Here is a 21,081-nt window from a genome sequence, read left to right as displayed (position 1 = left end):
TATCTCCAAAGTCTAACAACAACAAAAAAAATCCTTTGCCAGAAGTTTTAAGATTTGTTTTCATTGGACCTAGTTTCCTGGTCAGAACTGCACTTCTGTCATTACTGTTAGTTGGTTTAGGAAGCCATTCCGGAGAGTGATGAGGACTCATCAAATGTCATGAATACATTGTGGTGACTCAGGAATGAAAACTTCTTTAAATGGCTCCCATTGGCCACATCCACTAGGACCCAAAGAGAATCCTAAAATCACAAGGGGTGGGGACCACACATTAGTGGACAGTGGTGAAAGAAAGAAAGATAGATAGAAAGAAAGAACCCATCCATGGGTTTTTAATTGTGGTGTAGACATACCTCAGTGACAGGACAGCTATGGTAATTACAGATCTGTACAGAAGTATCTAAGGGCAGAATTTGACTAAAAGGAGTATTGGCGATCTCGGAGGCTTTGAGGTCGGATCTGAAGACAAAGTAATTGGCTCCTTGTTGTGAGTGATGATTTTATCAAATCCTTTTTGAACTAATTTAAAGAGATAGGAGAGAGGCCAAGACCTCTTTTCTACAGTGTGCTTTGTACCACATTGTTTCAAAAAGTGGCTTGTTTATCACTGAAAGGTGATGATGATGATGCCCTATGATAGGTCTGCAGAGTCACTTTGCTAAGTACCACTACATTTTCATAATTTCTCCTGCAGTAAAACATGGGTCAGAGTATTGGTGAGATGAGGGTCCATTGGAAACTCCTAAAAACTTGGGAGACTCTTGACAGAGTTAAGCTTGAGAAAGTTTTGCTGGCCAGATTGAATTTTTCAATTTCTCTTTAGAGCAGAGATCTTTCAGGTTACATCTAGTATGTTACAGAATGCTTTACAGAAAGTTTTCAGGTATGTCATTGATGTGCGGTCAGAATATAATGGTTCAACTGCTTTTATAATAAATAGTTGTCAGGAGTCAAAGGGGCAACAGGCATAAAAATGCTTGAGTCCTTCAGCCAAAATGAAGCATACACAAACAAGGCAATAAAAAAAGTGGGGAGGACATGTAACCCTCATCCCCAGTGTTTGCAAATATAGGAAACCATACCCAGGTCTTTGAAACAAAGTTAATAATCTAGGTGTCAATAGAAGAACATAAGAATGGCCATACTGGGTCAGACCAAAGATCCATCTAGTCCAGTATCCTGTCTTCCGACAGTGGCCAATGCCAGGGGCCCCAGAGGGAACGAACAGAACAGATAATGATCAAGTGATCATCAGCTTCTGGCAAACAGAGGGTACGGATATCATCCCTATCCATCCTGGCTAATAGCCATTGATAGACCTATCCTCCATGAATTTATCTAGTTCTTTTCTGAACCCTGTTATAGTCTTGGCCTTCACAACATCATCTGTCAGAGAGTTCCACAGGTTGACTGTTGTGTGAAGAAATACTTCCTTTTGTTTGTTTTAAACCTGCTGCCTATTAATGTCATTTGGTGACCCCTAGTTCTTGTGTTATAAGAAGGAGTAAATAACACTTCCTTATTTACTTTCTTCACACCAGTCATGATTTTATAGACCTCAGTCATATCCCCCCTTAGTCATCTCTTTTCCAAGCTGAAAAAGGAGATCTGCTCCTGCAGGTTTTCTGCATGTATTGTCAACAGGAGGGAATCAAACTGTCTGGTGATGATCACAGTTAGGAAATGAATGGGACATAAATATGATCACTGGAGTATATGTGACTCCATCCCTTTATGGTCCTCACTGCTACCAAGCTCCTCTCACCTTAATAGTGAAATGTGAAACACCAAAATTGCTCAGACTGCCCTTATAGGTGGATCTGGTAGCAATTCCTATTGTGAAGATTGCCTAACTCTTTCTATTATAAGGCCACTGTCAGCTGCTTATAACTTTCCCAACCTTTAACCATTTCTGCTGAAATGTACCATGCTAAGTTTCTGCCTCTGACTGGATTTTTTTTTTTTTTAAATTCTGGCATTTCCTGACTCCTGAGTCCTTGATTTTACAACCTTCATATTCTTTTAACATAGGATTTTGTATGTGTGAATATATAAGAATAGTGTATTTGCACGATAGTGTTCAGAAGAGCCTTAAATCAACACACTTTTATCTTTACTAGACAATTCCTTCCTTAGCCATTGCCATTCACTAATGCCTCCTTATTTACTTTCTCCATACTAGGCATGATTTTACAGACTGCTATCATATCCCTCCTTAGTTGTCTCTTTTCCAAGCTGAAAAATCTCAATCTTATTAATCTTTCCTCCTATGGCAGCCGTTCCACACCCCCGATAATTTTTGTTGCCCTTTTCTGAACCTTTTCCAATTCCAATATATCTTTTTTGAGATGGGGCGACCACATCTGCACACAGTATTCAAGATGTGGGCGTACCATGGATTTATATAGAGGCAATATGATATTTTGTCCTATTATCTATCCCTTTTTTAATGATTCCCAACATTCTGTTAGCTTGTTTGACTGCCACTGCACATTGGGTGGAGGTTTTCAGAGAACTATCCACAATGACTCCAAGCTCTATCCTTCTCATGAGCAGCTTCTCGTCCAGGAGGTGCAAGCCCTCCTATGTGTGGGGGCTATAGAGGAGGTTCCTTGAGACTTGAGAGGGAAAGGGTTTTAGTCCTGATATTTCCTAATCCTGAAGGCCAAGCGGGATCTATGGCCCATCCTGGACCTGTATCACCTCAACAAATATCTCAAGAAACTGAGGTTCCGCATGGTCTTCCTGGCCTCCATCATCCCTTCCCTGGAGACAGATACACCACCCTCGATTTGAGGGACACTTATTTCAACATCTCCATTTTCCACAGACACAGGAGATTCCATAGGTTTGCAGTGTATCAACGCCCCTATCAATTCACTCTTCTTCCCTTTGGCCTGTTGGCAGCCCCATGGGTTTTCATGAAGTGTATGGCAGTGGTAGCAGCCTTCCTCAGATGTCAAGGTGTACAAGTCTACCCATATCTCAATGACTTGCTGATCAAAGGTCGCTCACTGACTCAAGTCCAGCACAGCATCAGAATAGTACAGGCCACCTTTCAGGTGCTGGGCTTGTTAATATATGAGCGACAGCCAACTTTGGTCCTAGTTCAGAGAATAAAGTTCATTGGGGATGTGCTTGACTCCACCTAGGTCAAGGTCTATTTACTGGAGGCCAGATTCCGAACTATGCCAGACCTGATCTCCTAGGTCACAATCCACTCTCTTACAACCGCTTAGGTTTGCCTCAAACAGTTGGGCCAGTTGATGGCATATACCTATGTGGTGCAGTACGCACGGCTATGCCTTAGGCACCCTACATATGTGGTTGGTCACAGTTTACTCCCTGGGGCAGACACAACTTGGACTCCATATTTACGCTTCTGCCACTGGTCCTAACTTTGCTGACTTGGTGGAGAGATCTGTGTTCTGTAACAAAAGTGGGTACCCTTTGTTGCCCCTATCCATCAGTAACCCTGGTTTCAGACATGTCAGACGTGGGGTGGGTAGCCCACCTCGACAGTCTTAGGACTCTGGGCCTCTGGTCTCAGGAAAAACTTTCCCTGCATATAAATGTCAGGGAGCTCAGGGTGGTACGCTTGGCTTGCCAGGTGATCCTTCCCCAGATCTCAGGCAGTGGTACAAGTCTTGATTGACAACACTACCTCTATTTTACATCAACAAGCAGGGAGGAGCTTGATCTTCAGCCCTGTGACAAGAGGCCCTCCAGCCGTGGGACTTCTGTGAAAAACACACCATTCACCTCGAGGCATCACATCACCCTAAGATCAAATGGGACAAGATGAAAGTTATCCTGGTAGCTGTGGTGTGGCCACGCCAGCGTTGGTTCGGCATGCTTCTGGACCTCTCTATAGCAGCTCCATTCATGCTTCCACCCCATCCAGACTTGATTTCATAAGACCACAGCTGGTTGCTTCACCCGAACCTTTCCTCTCAGCACCTGATGGCATGGTTGCTGCATGGCTGAACCTGAAAGAGCAGGCCTCCTCGAAACAGGTTTGGTTTGGTAGCAGAAATTTTGTTTGGTAGCAGAAAGCCAAATAGGTAGCCCCGGTGGAAGGCTAAGTGGAAACATTTCACTAGTTGGGCCTCAAAATGGAATCTTTCTCTATCCCGGTCTTCTCTGCAGTCTATCTTGGACTATCTGCTCCACCTAAAACATCAAGGTCTGGTTGTCTCATTTATTAAGGTTCACTTGGCAGCCATCTCAGCTTTCCACCTCCAATACAGGGCAGATCAGTGTTCTCCCACAAGATAAGTCAGACTTCTCAAGGGCCAGGAAAGACTTTATTCTCAGGTGCATGACTCAATTCCCCTGCAGGACTTGACCTGGACCTGTGGAGGCTCACGGGGGCCTCTCTTCAAGCCATTAGTGTCTTGTCCTATACTGCCTTTATCTTGGAAGGTCGCATTCCTGGTGGCGATCACGTTGGGCAGAAGGGTCTCAGAGATCAAAGCCCTGACATACGGTGTTATTCAAGGACAAGGTCCAGCTGTGCCCCCATCTGGTCTTCCTATCAAAGGTGGTGTTGCAATTCCACAACAACCAGGACATTTTTCTTCCTGTTTTCTTTCCAAAACCTCACAAGACCACCGAGGAACATCAGCTCCATACATTGGATGTTAGGTCGGCCCTAGCCTTCTATATTGAGAGGACTAAGCCCTTCTGCAAGTCTATGCAACTCTTTGTAGCAGTAGCAGAAAGGATGAGAGGGCTACTGGTGTCATCCCAAAGAATCTCGTCCTGGATAACGCCTGTATCCGGGCTTGCTATGAGCAGGAGAAGGTTCTGCCTCATACCATCATGGCCACTCATTCCTCAAGAGCTCAGGCTTTGTCAGCAGCATTCCTCACACAAGTACCAATCCAGGACATCTGCAAAGCCGCAACATGGTCGTCGGTTCATACCTTTGTGTCCCATAAGCAATCCCCCAGCAGGTCCGTGACGATGCCAGTTTTTGGAAGAGCAATGTTGCAGTCAGCACATCCATAAACTCCGAGCCCACCTCTGGGAGTACTGCTTGTGAGTCACCTAACATGGAATGGACATGAGCAAGCACTCGAAGAAAAAATGGTTAGTAACCTTTTGTAACTATTGTTCTTTGAGATGTGTTGCTCATGTCCATTCCATGACCCACCCTTCTACCCCTCTGTTGGAGTTATCGGCAAGAAGGAACTGAGAGGGTGCGGACCTGGCAGCACCCCTTTATACCAGTGCATACATGCGCGGCTTCAGGGGGCGCTAGAACTGGTCCTACGGATACCACTGAGGGAAAAATCTCTGGCAACTGTGCATGTGATGGTCAGACACCTAATGTGGAATGGACATGGGCACCAGATTTCAAAAAACAGCTACAAAAGATTAGTGACCATTTTTTATTATAGGTTATTGTAACATCTTACAAACATTCATATACTTTATATAATCGTGCTCACAGTTAGGGGAAATTTTGTCAACCCAATTATTACAACATCACCGTGGGACGTATTTTGCTAGCACTGAATCTTTTCATAGGTGCCCCTTGGCTCTTTACTTTGTGTCTCAGAACAGTTCAGCTTCAATTATCCAAAGCTTTTGGGGGATATCTGAAATTGGGGGTTCAGATGATTGGGACATTAAACTGTTCAGGAGCTTCATTGAGTCTGGCAGGTGCAGCATGGTGCAACAGCACTGAGCCTGCTGGCTTTGGAGACAGCAGCTGCAGTTGTTTGTGCTATCATTTAGGATGACAGGGTGTTTCAGATAAGTGAAGTTCAGATAAACAACCTACAACTTGTGCTGTATTTTCTGTTCCTTTCTTTATGGCCTCCGAAGGTCCCAGCTTTCCAGACGCTTCCATATGCAGAATGTTAAAAGAAATGCAACCACATCACCCTATCCATAAAACAACTCTACTCGTTCCCCATTAAATTTCTGGTCCAGTTGAAAATTGCCCTTCTCATTTCTAAAATTATTATTTTGCTCCAGCCTTCAAAGATCTCATCTCTCTCTCTGACGCTCCATGATCTCTCCACTCTTCTGTCTCTTCACACAGTCTTACCAGATCTTTTTCTGTAGCTTCTGAAACAACTTTCCTATCTCTCTTCACTTTATAATCTCACATGTATCTGATAACTCCTTGAAAATATCTTTCCCGCCCTTGCTTATACCTTCTATTTTTTCCTCTCCATCTGCTTTTATAATTTTGTTCCTATACAATTTACTTTATAAAATATTTTAAACATATTTTGCATGAATAATACTGTGTGTAAAATGAAATTATGTTGCACTGTCATAAGTTTCTAGAAACAATACCACCTTAAGTGATCACATTGCATTACGTTGGGCTGGCATTAAAATAATTCTCATCACCATTGAACTATGGGTGTAGTGCTGCCTCACAGTATGCTCCCTTGTTGTATGGAGTAGTCCAGGTCTAGACCTCAAGGGACAAGGCAAAATGAAATCATGATACTATTCTTGATCATGTGAGGTTCTGAGCACACTTAACTCTCACTGAAGGCACTCAGCACCTTGCAGGATTGAGCCCATAAGGCATAAATTATTGTTGTAAAATCCTTCACTTTTCTGCCCTTTATCCAATTCCGTTCTCCTCTTTGAGCTGAGAAGAGAAAAATAAGCTAGTATTTCATCATCTGAGGGAATTGAGGTGGTAATTTTACTGACAATCACCAGAGAAAGCTAAAGAAAGGATGACATTCTGGCAGATACTATCCTGCATGGTTATCAGCAGGGAAGCAGAGGTGTTGCAGCATCAAACAACATACAAGTGCATGAATCAGTCTGACGGCAAGATTCTCTTAAAATAAAAGATCACAATATATAGATTTTGATAGCAATATTTTCTTTTTAAAGAAAAGGTCATATATTGCCTCAATGACCTAGTTATAAAAATGTTATCCTCTTTAAATGTTACTAGTACTTTAATGCTGCCTCCCTGGGCAGTTCATATGCTATATCAGCAAATCAGAGAACATCAACAGTTTTCAACTTTAACTCTTTCAGCGTGATTGCTTTAGCAGATCTTTCTCTTTGGAATTGAAAGATAAACTACCAGGGGAAAACATCACTGAAACCAATGTAACCTCAATTATCCGAATGTCAGAGGAGACATAGAATAAATCTGGATAATTGAGGGAATTATCAATGTAATTAATAGATATATATGGGGGACAGGGAGTGTCATAATTAAGATTTGAATAATTGTAGGAATTGCCACACTGGGTCATTACCTGGTCCATCTACTTCAGTAACCTGTCTATGTGACAGTAACAAGCATGAGATGTTTCAAAGAAAGGAACAAGATGACCCACAGTGACAAATTATAGAGTAACTTGCATGTAGGAGAAATTTCTTTCTAACCCTTTTAGATTGAGTTATGCCATGAAACACAAGGATTTATATCCCTTATGAATGTGTGATCTTTTCTAATGTATCTGTGCATGTTCTTATTGTCCACATAGATAATGATTCATTTTTCAATCTTACTAAGCTCTATGGCCTCAGTGATATCTTGTAGCAATGAGTTCCACGGACTACCTTCCTTCTCTAACCCGCAAGAATGTTGAAGTTTATTATACTGTAATATCCATTATAGTAGTTCTTGAAATTGAGTGTGTTACTTAGGAATAACTCAAAAGTAGACTCACCTCATTCGTGTGCTTTCTAGCTCTCTGTTCCAAGAAGCAGTAATCTAAATTGTCAAGATTTTTTTCTTCTAGCCATGTCCTGATCTGACAGTTAATCAAGGTTGTATTGTGTAGTAAAATAGACTGTCATGCAGAGCTACCAGTCTTTTCTTTTGAGTCTAAGTGGTGTCGGCATATGGCACATTGCCTGCCATTTTAGAACAGGGTGAAATTACTTTTTTAGAAAAACCACCATGACAGAACCTCACATTTCTTAGGTTTCTTTTTTTTATCTTATGAGTCTCCACAACACTGCCTGTAAACCTTCTCCTCTCAGTCTTTAGCCATGCACATCACTGGATATCCCTCATCACAAGCAGTCATGTTCTTCCAAGACAATTAAGTAAAGTATTTAAATGTACTTAAACAATAATTTGGTGTTTTCAATCCCTCACTCCACATTCTTTTTCAGTCTAATTGTTTTGGCTTTCCAGCCCCCCCGATACTTTTTTGAATCTTGCTAAGATCTATGGCCTAGTTATATCTTGTGGCAGTGAGTTCCATAGGCTTTCTTACTCCCTTAACCCATAAAGATATTGAATTATATTAAACTGTAGTCTTAATTGTGGCAGTTTCTTGAACAAATGTTTATCACTTAGGGCTAACTCAAGAGTAGTTGCTCCTTATTCATGTGGAACAGTATATTCATTTAGGTAAAAATTGGGTAGAGTTGTAAAAGTGAAAGGGACTGTAGGTGGTAATTGGTGGTAAAAGAGAGCGTTGAAATTAACACTTTTTTTCTTCCAAACTATCAGCCTTTTCTCTGCAGCTATATCTATATTTTCAACTGTGGGGCTTTTAAACAGGAGATTAATATCACTGTCATTGCTGTTTGTTGTTGTTTTAATATTATAACATGAAACTTCATAAACAATCTCCCAGCAACTGAGTTATAAACAGGCTTGGCAGAATTTGATTTTGATTTTTTGGAATTTCAAGAGTAGTATATTGATTATTTTTAAGCATTTTTAAAATTTTTTAAATGATTTAAATTTTTCACAGTTGTGGGAAATTAGGGAGAGGGGTCAGATAATTATTTAATGACAGAAGATGCTGAGATTCAAAAGTTCAAGCCTTATAGTTGTTAAAACACAAACTGTCAATATACAGAGAATATATTTAAATCAAACTCTAAGAAGTTCTCAAGCAGTACTTTTCCTATCTATAAATTTCTGTTTTTATCATGGAAATATTTTTGTTGGTTTCTGTGTGTACAGTGAAATTGACATTTACTGCTGTTTACCAATAAAAATCTTATTCTTCTAAGCCTACTTATAAATGATAAGAAACAGCCTAATAATATTAGATGCATCTAATGAAGTGGGTTTTAGCCCACAAAAGCTTATGCCTAAATAAATTTGTTAGTCTCTAAGGTGCCACAAGGACTCCATGTTGTTTTTCCTAATCATAAACTTACCTTCATTTAAATGTATTGCATCCCCTCTGTCTACTGTGGCTCAAAAAGGGACTGCTGAAATGGAGGAAAACTGCCAATTTAAAATGACAATAACCGTGACCACATACATATTTAAGGGGAAATGCAAACGCAAACTTAGATAACAAAAACACATGAGACCAAGGACATGATCTGACCCAACTGGAAGCTGAAATTAATTTAAAAAAAATGTGTATCAATCCAAAGGGGAATCAAAGAAATAGAAACCGATGCAGATTGTTTATAGTAATCAACAAATGAGTTATGTTATTTTTTTTGAATAGTGTAGTAATATTCTTCTGTACTAAAGGTCTTGGTTCAGCAAACTGTGTAAACTCATGCCTAGTTTAAAGCACAAAAGTAACCCCATTGACTTCAGTGGAATTATTCACAAGTTTAAACTTATGCACATGCTTAAGATAAACCTTGCTGAATTGAGGTCCAAGGCCAATACTTCCTTTTGTTGTTTTACATCTGCTGCCTATTAATTTCATTTGGTGGCCCCTAGAACTTGTGTTATGAGAAGGAGTAAATAACACTTCCTTATTTACTTTCTCCCCACCAGTCATGGTTTTATAGACCTCTATCATATTCCCCCCTTAGTCGTCTCTTTTCCAAGCTGAAAAGTACCAGTCTTCTTGTCTCATATGGCAGCCATTCCATACCCCTAATAATTTTTGTTGCCCTTTTCTGAACCTTTTCCAATTCCAATATATCTTTTTTGAGATCGGGTGACCACATCTGCACGCAGTATTCAAGATGTGGGCGTAACATGGATTTATATAGGGGCATTATTGATATTTTCTGTCTCATTATCTATCCCTTTCTTAATTATTCCCAACGTTCTGTTCACTTTTTTGACTGCCGCTGCACATTGCGTGGATGTTTTCAGAGAACTATCCACAATGACTTCAAGATCTCTTTCTTGAGTGGTAACAGCTAATTTAAACCCCGGCACACAGCGAGTGCTGCACTGATGAACCAGCAGGGGGCGTGGCTGGACCTGTGCACTGAAGCTTTGCCCCGCCACCAGCCTTGCACACCCACCCACATAGTCAGCCACTGGACACCCCCCACTAACCGCTGGTGGGTGGGCGACTGGTGAGAAGTGATCCGACCAGCAGCAGGACCCACCAGTACTGATGGGGGTGAGACAGAAAACACGGGACAATTTGCCTGTTTTTAAGAAAAAGTTGGGACACCTGCAGGAGGGGACTGTCCCTTTAAAAATGGTCACCCAAGCTAAAGGTGTTAACATAACCTAGTCACTGTCCAATATTAAACAGTGTTAAATAAAGTCCGGGCTTGGATATATAGAGATCTCAGCCAGCTTAGCACCATGGCAACCACACTATTAAAACTCCTCTTAACCTTTTATTAAAGATACAGAAAAGGAAAAGCAGTTAAAATGTTTGAAATGTAAAGTGTTAAATAAGGCTTTCATTTTACCTACATATTTTTGTTCCATTTCCCTTTAGTTGAAGAGAGTTTAGAAGGAAAAGCACCCTTGTTTGACAGTCTCTTAGCTGGTATTAAAGATGGTAATAACTTTCATCCCAGGTGGTGGTTGGGATTCAGCTGGGGCCAGTAGGGGTGACTATGTTGTCTGGGTCCCTCTCTGGCCCGTTCTGGTCAGGACAGCTCTCCAAGTCAGGAGGATAAAGGCCCAGGATGGCAGCCACGGGGGCAAAGCTTACTCCAGTAGCCTCTGTTTGTTCTTCTTTTGTTCTTTCATACTTTTCCTCATAAAGTCTTTCTTTTAAGGACCCAAAGGGAGTGACTGGTGGAATATCTCATCCCCTCATCATTTTGTTAACCAAGTAGGCCTAGTATCTGACATACCAAATTTGGCTCATTAACTTCCAGCTCCACATCTCCTGTTTTTAACAAGCATAATTTCAACACAATCCTTGAATCATATCAACGCGGCCTTTATGTTTAGATTAAGTCCATTATTCTGTCTCCCTTTCACACCTTTTCTCATCAGCCTTTGTTATTACAGTATGCTAAAAATGGAGTGTAGCCATGACAGTGTGGGCAATGGGACGGGCTAGCCATGCTGAGAATGAGCCTAGGGTCTTGGGGTGGTTAGCCTCTTCTGCCGCTGGTGCTGTTGTGACTACGCTCTGATTTTGGCACATTAGCTCAATGGGAACTAGTGCAACTATGTCTCCTGGAGCTGGGAATCAGACCCCAGCTCTGACTATAGACATACCCTGAGATGCTCAGAGTGGGGAAGAAAGTTACTAAGCTTGATGGACCCATAGTATGATATGACAAAGTATCTACATATCTTTGAGATTATTTTGGGAGCTAAACTGAAGATGTCCGTAATTGTACCACCAGGGCTATAGTATGATGTGATTTCTAAGGGAGGAAGGGAATCTACGAGGGAAAACCTGTAAAGTGCAGGTTTTCTTCCAGAAAAAGAGAGTTTTGAATTGTCAAACCAGATTCTTTCACAGTTGGTTCTCTTTAATATTCAGCAAAGAGGTTATTGCTGGTCTTTGAGGTGGGTATAATTTAAACCCATTTTAAGAAAAAACTCACATGTGCTTATTCACTGTGCTTTAAGAAAAATAGTGACAAGTGCTCAGCTGCAACTGTGTTAATCCAAATTGTCTAAGTTTTTACAGAGAACCTGCTGAGAGAGGCAGGACCACAACAGCAGCCAGTAGCTCCTGCTTTCAGTGGATTTGTTTTGTCTGTAGGGAGCATTACATCAGACAGCCCACAAGCGTGACCTCTGCGATTACATTTTGCGATGTTTATTTCTAAACAGCACTTTGAAAAAGGTGCTTAATAGATTCCCGAGAGCATCGGGATTCTCAGGCATGTCAGATGGAGATCTTTATCGCTTCCTTTGGCAGGTTTCTCGTTTCAAACACAAGATGTGCTTTTTTTACTTCCCTCTGTAAAGAAGCCTGGGAAATGGTGTGTGACACTCTAGTTCTTTTATTACTTGTACACATTCAGTTAATGTTCTCTGCTAATTTATGATGAAGTAAGCCAAAGCAGTTGTTGTTACTTATATCCCTGCTCCCTTCTGAGTTAGGACTGAGTCAGCACAGAGGGGACATTATGCAGCTGAAGGTTCCATTCGTTTAGATTATCAGGATAATGAGGGCCTAACCATTAGCAGTTATTAAAGATCCCATGGCACTTTCTCCAAGAGATGGAGAACTAGCTCCTATATTTCGGCCTTATTCTAATTAGGGAACTTACATCCTGCCTACAGTACTTACATTTTCACTGAACTTTCAGTCACACTCTGTATTAAGGTTCCATTTATAATTGGAATAAATAAATGATTAATAGACGTTTTATCTATATCCCATACTGCTCCTGTCTGAAACATCTATTAATGAGACATACAACCTGAATATAAAGTGACTGAACTCTCAATTGGACAAGATATCCTTGTTTGCTTCCTGCAGTGCTTATGCACTGTTGCTGTGTGCTACTAAGCAGTTGCCATAGTCTACCCTGTCAGGCGGTCGCGGTTCTCTCCCCGTCGTCAGGGAGGGAGGCCACACCCTCTCATTGCAATGCTCCTAGAGAGGCTCCGTTCAGAGGGGAATTAGCCGACAGTTAATAGGTCCAAGCCTGCAGCCCAGGTTGGGCAGCAATTGGGTCTGTGGGCCCCAGCTCTCAGCCAGAGCAGGGCAGCACACAGTTAATGCTTCTGGCCCACGGTTGGGCAGGGTAGCCTTAAGTCTATAGGCCCGGGTGCCCTCCATCAGGCCGGGGGCGTAATCCATTAATGGCTCTGGCTTGCAGTCAGACAGAGCAGTAGTGAGTTTGTCTACCCAGGGCCCTCAATCAGGGCGGGGCAGCAATCAGGTAATGGCTCTGGCCTGCTGTCAGGCAGAGCAGCCCAGCAGTCTAGGAGGAGATTCGCAAAAAGAAAAGGAGTACTTGTGGCACCTTAGAGACTAACCAATTTATTTGAGCATGAGCTTTCGTGAGCTACAGCTCACTTCATCAGATGTATACCGTGGAAACTGCAGCAGACTTTATATACACACAGAGAATATGAAATATGAGGAGATTAGCTCTCAGGCAAGAGAGCCAGCAAAGCCTTGTGGCATCCTAGCTCAGGCAGGCACCAGACCAATGCAAGCCTCCTAGCCTAAAGGTGGGGAGGCTGCCACCCCCAGGGGTGGGGTGGCAGGGGGAAGGGGACGCAGGCCCACCCGCTCCACTGCGTCCCAGCCCAGGGCCCTAACAGTGGTGGAGTGGTCAGCCCCTGGGTCAGCAGGGAAATCCGGCCACAACATGTAGGCCGGCTTGCAGTTAGTAACACAGCTATTCGGCTTCCCCCCGGCTCCTTCCTACGCTCCCAGTCTGGGGGTACCTGGGTTCCGGGGTTGTCGCCGGTCTCGCTGGGATAAACAGTGAGTGGCAGCTCCCCAGTGTCCATCAGGTCCGGCAGTCCCTCCGGGTCTCTGGCACTGTAGCAGCCTCCGTCAAGTCTGGGCTCCAGCAGTGGGGAGTGGGGAGACATCCTGCTTCTTTGGCAGCAATCCCTCAACTTAGCTGGAGGGCTGGTCTTTTATATTTCCAGTTCCTGTCCTTCCCCTCTGCTTCTGGCTGGGCGGCCGTGGGTATCCCGGCTCTGCCCACCAGAGGGCGGTTGCGGCTCTCTTCCTGTCTGTCAGGGGGGAGACCATGCCCCATTGCTACATACCCCAGTTTCAGGATCTACAGCAAAAGATTAGAACAGAATTGCTGATTTGCACAAAGATTGATTGAATGACTTTAGATCAGGTTTTTATATAGTAATATAACTATTTTAAAATCCTTACCATCAATGACTAATTAAATACAGAAATTCAATAATAAATTATACATAGATCAGGCTAATAGCTGGAAGCTGGCTTCCACCTTTGTTATATCTCATAATACTGTACACATAAAACTACAGTCTTGCTTAAGAATTGTGGGAATGGCAATGGGTAAGGAAGGATTTGTCTAGTAAAGATAAAGTATGTTGATTTAAGGCTCTTCTGAACACTGTCATGCAAATACAGCATATTTACACTATTCTTGTATATTGGCACATACAAAATCCTATTTTAAAAATATAAAGGTTGTAAAATCAAGGACTCAGAAGTCAGGAAATGCCAGAATAAAAAAAAATAATAATCCAGTCAGAGGCAGAAATTTAGCATGGTACATTTCAGCAGAAATAGTTAAAGATTGGTAAAGTTATAAGCAGCTGACAATCACCTTATAATAGAAAGAGTTAGGCAATCTTCACAGTAGGAATTGCTAGCAGATCCACTTGTAAGGGCAGTCTTAGCAATTTTAGAGTTTCACATTTCACCATTAATGTGAGAGGAGCTTGGTAGCAGTGAGGACCATTAAGGAATGGAGTTGCATGTACTCAGTGATCATATTTATGTCCCATTCATTTCCCAACTGTGATCATCACCACGCAGCTTCATTCTCTCATGCTGACAGTACATGCAGAAAATCTGCAGGAGCAGATCTCCTTTTTCAGCTTGAAGAAAGAGATGACTAAGGGGGGATATGATAGAGGTCTATAAAATCATGACTGGTGTGGAGAAAGTAAATAAGGAAGAGTTATTTACTCCTCCTCATAACACAAGAACTAGGGGTCACCAAATGACATTAATAGGCAGCAGGTTTAAAACAAACTAAAGGAATTATTTCTTCACACAGCGCACAAGCAACCTGTGGAACTCTCTGACAGAGGATGTTGTGAAGGCCAAGACTATAACAGGGTTCAAAAAAGAACTAGATAAATTCATGGAAGATAGGTCCATTAAGGGCTATTAGCCAGGATGGACAGGGATGGTGTCCCTAGCCTCTGTTTCCCAGAATCTGGGAATGGGCGATGGGATGGATCACTTGATGATTACCTGTTCTGTTCATTCCCTCTGAAGCACCTGGCATTGGCCACTGTCGGAAGACAGGATACTGGACTAGATGGACCTTTAGTCTGACCCAGTATGGCTGTTTTTATGTTCTTCTGTCAATCCAATATTTGTTCCATGTATGGGAGGTTTCATAACTGGGCAGGTTTTGTCACTGATTTTTGTTGACTTAGTTCTGCACTCATATGCACTCTCTTTGAGTGAACATATAAGAATGTAATTTGGTCCTTAATTTTACTTACATATCAATGTATATTTCAAAGAGGGGAACTCTCTGACAAAATAAATAAATGTATCTAGATTTTACAAGAAAAACTAATCTATGAGCCAAAATCTCTTCTTGTTTGCACTGACATCAGTGGAATTACTCTGAATTTACTCCACTGTAAAAAAGAGCAGAATTTTGCCATCACTTTTTTTATTACGATAGCCCAATCTCAACTCCTTAGGTTGTAATTTCTTCTATTTGTGTTCAGTCCAGTTGTCTTCTGTAATTTTAAGGTAGCGTGTTTGATTTTCTGTCCTTTTTTCTCTGTGAGGCCGATGTTTAGAAGTATCACAATATTCAGATGGGTCCCTAAACACAAATTCAGAGCAGGCCTTGTTATGACTTTAAAGTGGTGCTCTCATGCCCCTCCCCTTTCCCACACACACACACCATATCCATTCTAACCCATGCCACTCTCTCCTTGCTGCTGGTGGTCCTGCCTTCCCTCCTCAGTGTCTCTAGCTACTTCCTTTCCTGTCCTGTAGTCTCTGTCTACTTACCACAACTACTGGTGTTTGGGGGGAAAAGAGCTCTGCTGTTTTATTGGGTGGGCAGGAAGGTGGCTCCCCACACGTATTACTGCAGTGAATGGCTGCCCTGAGAATGGGGCACAGGGAAGGGGTTAAGTAGACAGATGGTAGGAGTGAATGCCACTTGCTGTCTTCTCCATCTGCAAGTACCTCCAGGAACTTTATGAAGTCAGGGAAGAGATTTAGCAGCTTTCCCCACCTTCTGCTGGTACTCTGCTCTCCCTTGGGGTACCCTGTGATGAGGTGTAGAAACCCCACACTGGGACATGAGAGGTTTAGGAGCAGTTCTGGGCCCAGATGATGCTACCCTACTGCACTTGCAGAGTCCACTACAGCTGGAGGAGAAGCTTGAAAGGGAGCCAAAAAGCTCATAAGTGGGACAGAGGGGTTAGGAGGACAGACCTACCTTGAAAGCTTTTGAAGAAGGATACTTCTTACTGCAAGGGAGGGGTCTTCAAGCAGGAGCTACCCCAGCTCATAGAAGAGAGTCCAGGGAGGAAACCCAGGTGAGAGAGTTCTTTCTCTCTTGGGCTAAAGAGTGAGAGAAATGTGGGAGGCTGAGTTCTGAGCTGGGAGCCTGACTGGAGATGGGTACTGATCAGGGACTGCAGCTTGCCTGAAACTCTGGATAGAAGGAGAATGTGACAGACCCTAGGCAGATGGACTGCAACCTAGAAACTTTGACCATTGTGAACCTGAGGCGAGCCTGCAAAGAAGAAGACTACCACCTGCTGAGGCCAGCTGAGCTGAAGAGTCTGTTGTTTTTACTATTTTCTGTTGGATTTTAAGCACAGGACTTCGAGGTTCATGGGGAAGCAGATGGTAGGAAGTGGCCCATGGAGGCATCCCCAGAGCACTTTGGGGTGTTTGCTATTACTTTCTCTCTCAGGGCCCTCAGTTGGAGCCTGGTGAAGAGAGAGGGCCTGGGCTCCCATACCAACTCCTTTTCTCTACTTCCCTACTTGGACAGGATAGAGACATTGTAAGCTGCTGAGTCAAGGGCATGCCACCCCCAGGGACCTACAGGCAGGCTGAAGACCCTTTCTCTTCTGGGGATGTTGAATTCTATATATTTTGTTGGACTCTGTTTCCTCAGAACAGGAGAATGTAATTGGTGACCTGACTGGAGTGCCAATTTGCTACCTCCCTTAAGGTCAACTGACCTTCTGGATTGGTGCCCAGTGTAATGTTTAGATATAGTGGGGGGATTTCAAAGTCTCTCTTATGCTGGTGCCTTACCAGGACTGGAAATTAATCAAGTTGAATGTCCTGATTTCTCCTCTGTCAACCCTGAGGACAAAATATAAGTAGACATCCCAGGGACAAAAGGGCCAGGCACAAAGTGGTTCCCAGGGCAGTTCTACAGTCGGCACATGTCTCTCCTCTCATGCTAATCTTTGCAGAATGCTTTTCTGCCATTCAATTAATAGAGCTGAGGGGAAGGAAAGAGACTGGTGGTAGATACATTCATGCTTCTAAGCCAAGCCTGTTTGAGAGTGCACTGAAGGATTGTGCAGGGAGCTGGCTACAGAAGTGTGGGCAGACAAACTTTGCAAAGGGTGATTGTCAGTATAATTGGAGGATTATAGGGCTTGTTAGTTTCATAGGCTGATTTTGACCTAAGCCAGAGGGATCCCTTAATTTCCCCTGCTCCCCTTACTCCAGGAAGTTGGCTTCCCATCAGGAACAGTGAGGCTAAGGGGTAGGAGAAGCAATCTAATGCATTCATTGGTCTGAGGAAAGGAACTGGTGCTCAGGTAATCTCATGAAGTAGAGAGAGCCTAAATATCCTATACAAAACTAAAAGGTTTCAGAAGAGCTGCATACCTTGGTAAATAGACAAGCAGACAATACCCAGCAGTCAGCCCTAGTACCAGTGGGTGTGGGATTATGAGAAATAAAAATTATAGGTAAGCTATAAAATCACCTCTCTTGAATTATCCCAGGCCTAAGAGGAGCAAGATTCTAAAGATAAGTGATGTACTATTCACTTGTTTTTTAATGGAAACATTTAGGCTCCAGTAACTCTCATCTTAATGTATTTTTTGAATAGAGTAAATAATAATTATGAATTATTACTGCTTAGTACAGTTCTTACTCCACAGCAGAACAATAAATGGTGGCACCAGCTCTTAACTGTAACTAGTTTTTGGTCTAACTCTAATACCGAAAATCCTGTTTTCCTGTGGGGTAATGTTATCATCTTTCATTTGATAGTGCACATTGTCCTAGATTTAATGATCTTCTGCAGTTAATGATGATGAACAACTATGCAATGAGATGTCAGAGTTTTGACTGTGCCTGTTTGCAAACTCGGGTAATTATGCTCCGTTGTCTAATTGCTTATTTTATTGATATTTTGCTGACATGTTTTTAAGCAACATTTTGTGATTGCAGATAACTAATGGCACAGATCTCTGCTCATTATCATACTTTTACATTTGATTTGTCTGATTGCTGCAGGTGGAAACAATAGGTGATGCATACTGTGTTGCAGCGGGGCTCCATAGGAAGAGCCTTAGTCATGCAAAACCCATTGCTTTGATGGCTTTGAAGATGATGGAACTTTCAGAAGAGGTACTTACACCAGACGGAAGACCTATTAAGGTAACCTCACTGCTCTGTATTCCCAGCTAGTCCCTGGAACCTATCCGTATAACTGATCAAGTACATTCCACCAGATTCTGAATGGTGGTGCAAGGGAATTCTGTTCTTTGTAATGAGGAATTTGGAGCATAATCAAGATATCCCCATCTGTGGCAATGTGTCTTTTGTCAATATTAATTTTTTTTATATTCCTCAACAGTCACATGGGGCTCTGTCAATCTACTGTCTCCACATCCCATTGCCAAACTTCTGACAACCCTAATAATGAAGCTGTTGGGGGGTTACCCACCCTCTCTGTCAGGCAGAACCTCCTTCCCTAGTTTGTATTGCTTTCTCATGGTCTGGCATCACAGAGTACCAGGTAATGAAAAGCATAGATCTTTTCATAGTAATTCCCAAATCAACTCCAGTTGTTTTGCTTCTGCTAACCTTTCAGCTTGTTTACATCTGGGTTGAGGTGTCCGATGGGGAACATGGTCAGGAATTGGATAGGGACACATATGGCTTCCTTTCCCAAAGGTCATGGCATGTGTGGGTTTTACTAGGTGTACTCAATGGAAAAAAAATGCCCTGGAATGTCCAGGTTTTAATCAGATCCCCTGAACAGCATTGTGATGTTGCACTCTATATGATTTTATGAAAATATGCTAATGAGTATGAATATAATGTAACTGGAATATGCTTCATGCAAAAGGTCTCTTGTTAAGGTATCCTTACAAAGCTTATAATCTACTGAGTGCGGTCATCCTGTTTGTATAAATGTATCACTCTTGTATCTGAAACTAGAAATATGAAATATAACTCTGAGGGCCTACTGTAATTATGCAAAGTGTGGGCCATTAATGGTGGTTTGGAATCTTGATGGCTCCCATCAGCCAGGACAATTGTGGATGGCTCTGTTTGCAGTCAGGCCTTCCTGTGAGTCAGGCTGGGAGGAATGAAGGCTTGGAGTCTTACAGGACATGTGACCATGTCACCTGGTACTGAAATCCATCTTAAACCTGGTGCTCTTCCATTTAGAAGGGGGGTTAGGGACCCAAAGAGGGACAAAGGATTCCCATCTTGTGCAAAAGATATATAAGGGAGTGGAACAGAACAAAGGGGGCTGCAGTCATGAGAAATCCCCTAGCTACCACCTGAGCTGGAACAAGGGCCAGGGGAAACAATTGTGCCCAGACTAGGAAGGTGTCCAGTCTGTGAAAGAAACTTCTTGAAACATCTCTGAGAGTGAGGTTTTTATCTGTATTCAGTTTTATTACTATATTAGGCTTAGACTTGTGTGTTTTATTTTATTTTGCTTGGTAATTCACTTTGTTCTGTCTGTTACTACTTGGAACCACTTAAATCCTACTTTCTGTATTTAATCACTTTTTATTTATTAATTAACCCAGAGTATGTATTAATATCTGGGGCAGGGCAAACAGGTGTGCATGTCTCTCTATCAGTGTTATAGAGGGCGAACAATTTATGAGTTTGCCCTGTATAAGCTTTATACAGGGTAAAATGGATTTATTTGGGGTTTGGACCACATTGGGAGATGAGCATCTGAATGTCAAAGACAGGAACACTTCTTAAGCTGCTTTCAGTTTAAGCCTACAGCTGTTAGAGGACATGGTTCAGACCTGGGTCTTGTTCTGCAGCAGGCTAGCAGGTCTGGCTCAAACCAGGCAGGACACTGAAATCCCAAGCTGCCAGGGCAGGTAAGCAGGGGCAGAAGTAGTTTTGACACATCAGTTGGCAACCCCAAAGGGGTTTCTGTGATCCAACTTCTCACAAACATGAAATAAGGAAGACTCATACACATATCTGTATACAGTGCTGTACTCCGCTACTGTGAAAGGAGTGCTTCATGGGTCCTATCTTTACATTTTCCTACTATTATACTGTTTTACTGGTTAAATTGCATTTCCTGAAATGCAGACTTTTAATTTTCAAAAGCAAAGCATTATCTAAGAGAAACTGTTACCGAAAATGGAGGAGTTGAATGTAGAGCAGTTTTCAGGGCAGACTGCTTGACAAAGGCCATGCCGGGGAGAAGTCTAGGTTGACTCCCCACAAGGTGCTTTGCATGTTGTCTGAATCGCATGGTGAAGAGTGTACTTACTAGAGCTGGTTGGAAAATGAGGGGGTTTTCCATAGAAAATTCTGATTTGGGGGCAAGAACTCAAATACCAAAAATTGTTGTTGGCCAAAACTAAAAATATTCAGGCAACCCCCATCCCACCAAAATCAGTTCAGAAATGCTGCTGCGGTGTCTCATGGGAAGGGTAGTGTGGGTGCCTTATGCACTTTTGGAGCAAATCACAATGTCCTATGCACCACAGTGCCATGATGCACCACCACCCATTTCCAAGCATGAAAGGCCCAGGCAATGGCGAATCCTGGGGGATGTGGTCTAGCCTGGGAGCCCAGCCCATAGATGAGAATGGGGACCTAAGGCAACCAAAGTACAAGTCCCATGAGGTGGCATGGTAGCATATCCACACAGATATATTTCAGTTTTCAGGGATTTGAGGGAGAAGGAGGGTTAAAGAAAAAATAAATTCTGCAGAAAACTCACTTTTTGCAGAAACCCCAATTTTCTGTCAAAAACCTATTCAGGTGGAAAATTTTCATCCAGCCCTAGTAT

The 21,081-nt window shown here is 42.5% G+C and overlaps 1 protein-coding gene across 4 annotated transcripts in view; it reads left to right on the top strand.

Annotated features, from left to right (window-relative positions):
- Positions 1–21,081, top strand: part of GUCY1A2 (guanylate cyclase 1 soluble subunit alpha 2) — a 275,976-nt gene that overhangs the window by 159,852 nt on the left and 95,043 nt on the right. For all 4 annotated transcript variants that reach the window (XM_048844394.2, XM_075127098.1, XM_075127095.1 and 1 more), the window contains one exon: positions 18,309–18,452. In XM_048844394.2, the coding sequence (XP_048700351.1) occupies positions 18,309–18,452 (144 nt within the window). The remainder of the gene's footprint in view (positions 1–18,308; positions 18,453–21,081) is intronic.

Source organism: Caretta caretta, chromosome 1 (assembly GCF_965140235.1).
Source record: "Caretta caretta isolate rCarCar2 chromosome 1, rCarCar1.hap1, whole genome shotgun sequence".
Taxonomy (NCBI): domain Eukaryota; kingdom Metazoa; phylum Chordata; order Testudines; family Cheloniidae; genus Caretta; species Caretta caretta.
This window is presented reverse-complemented; position numbering and strand designations above follow the sequence as displayed.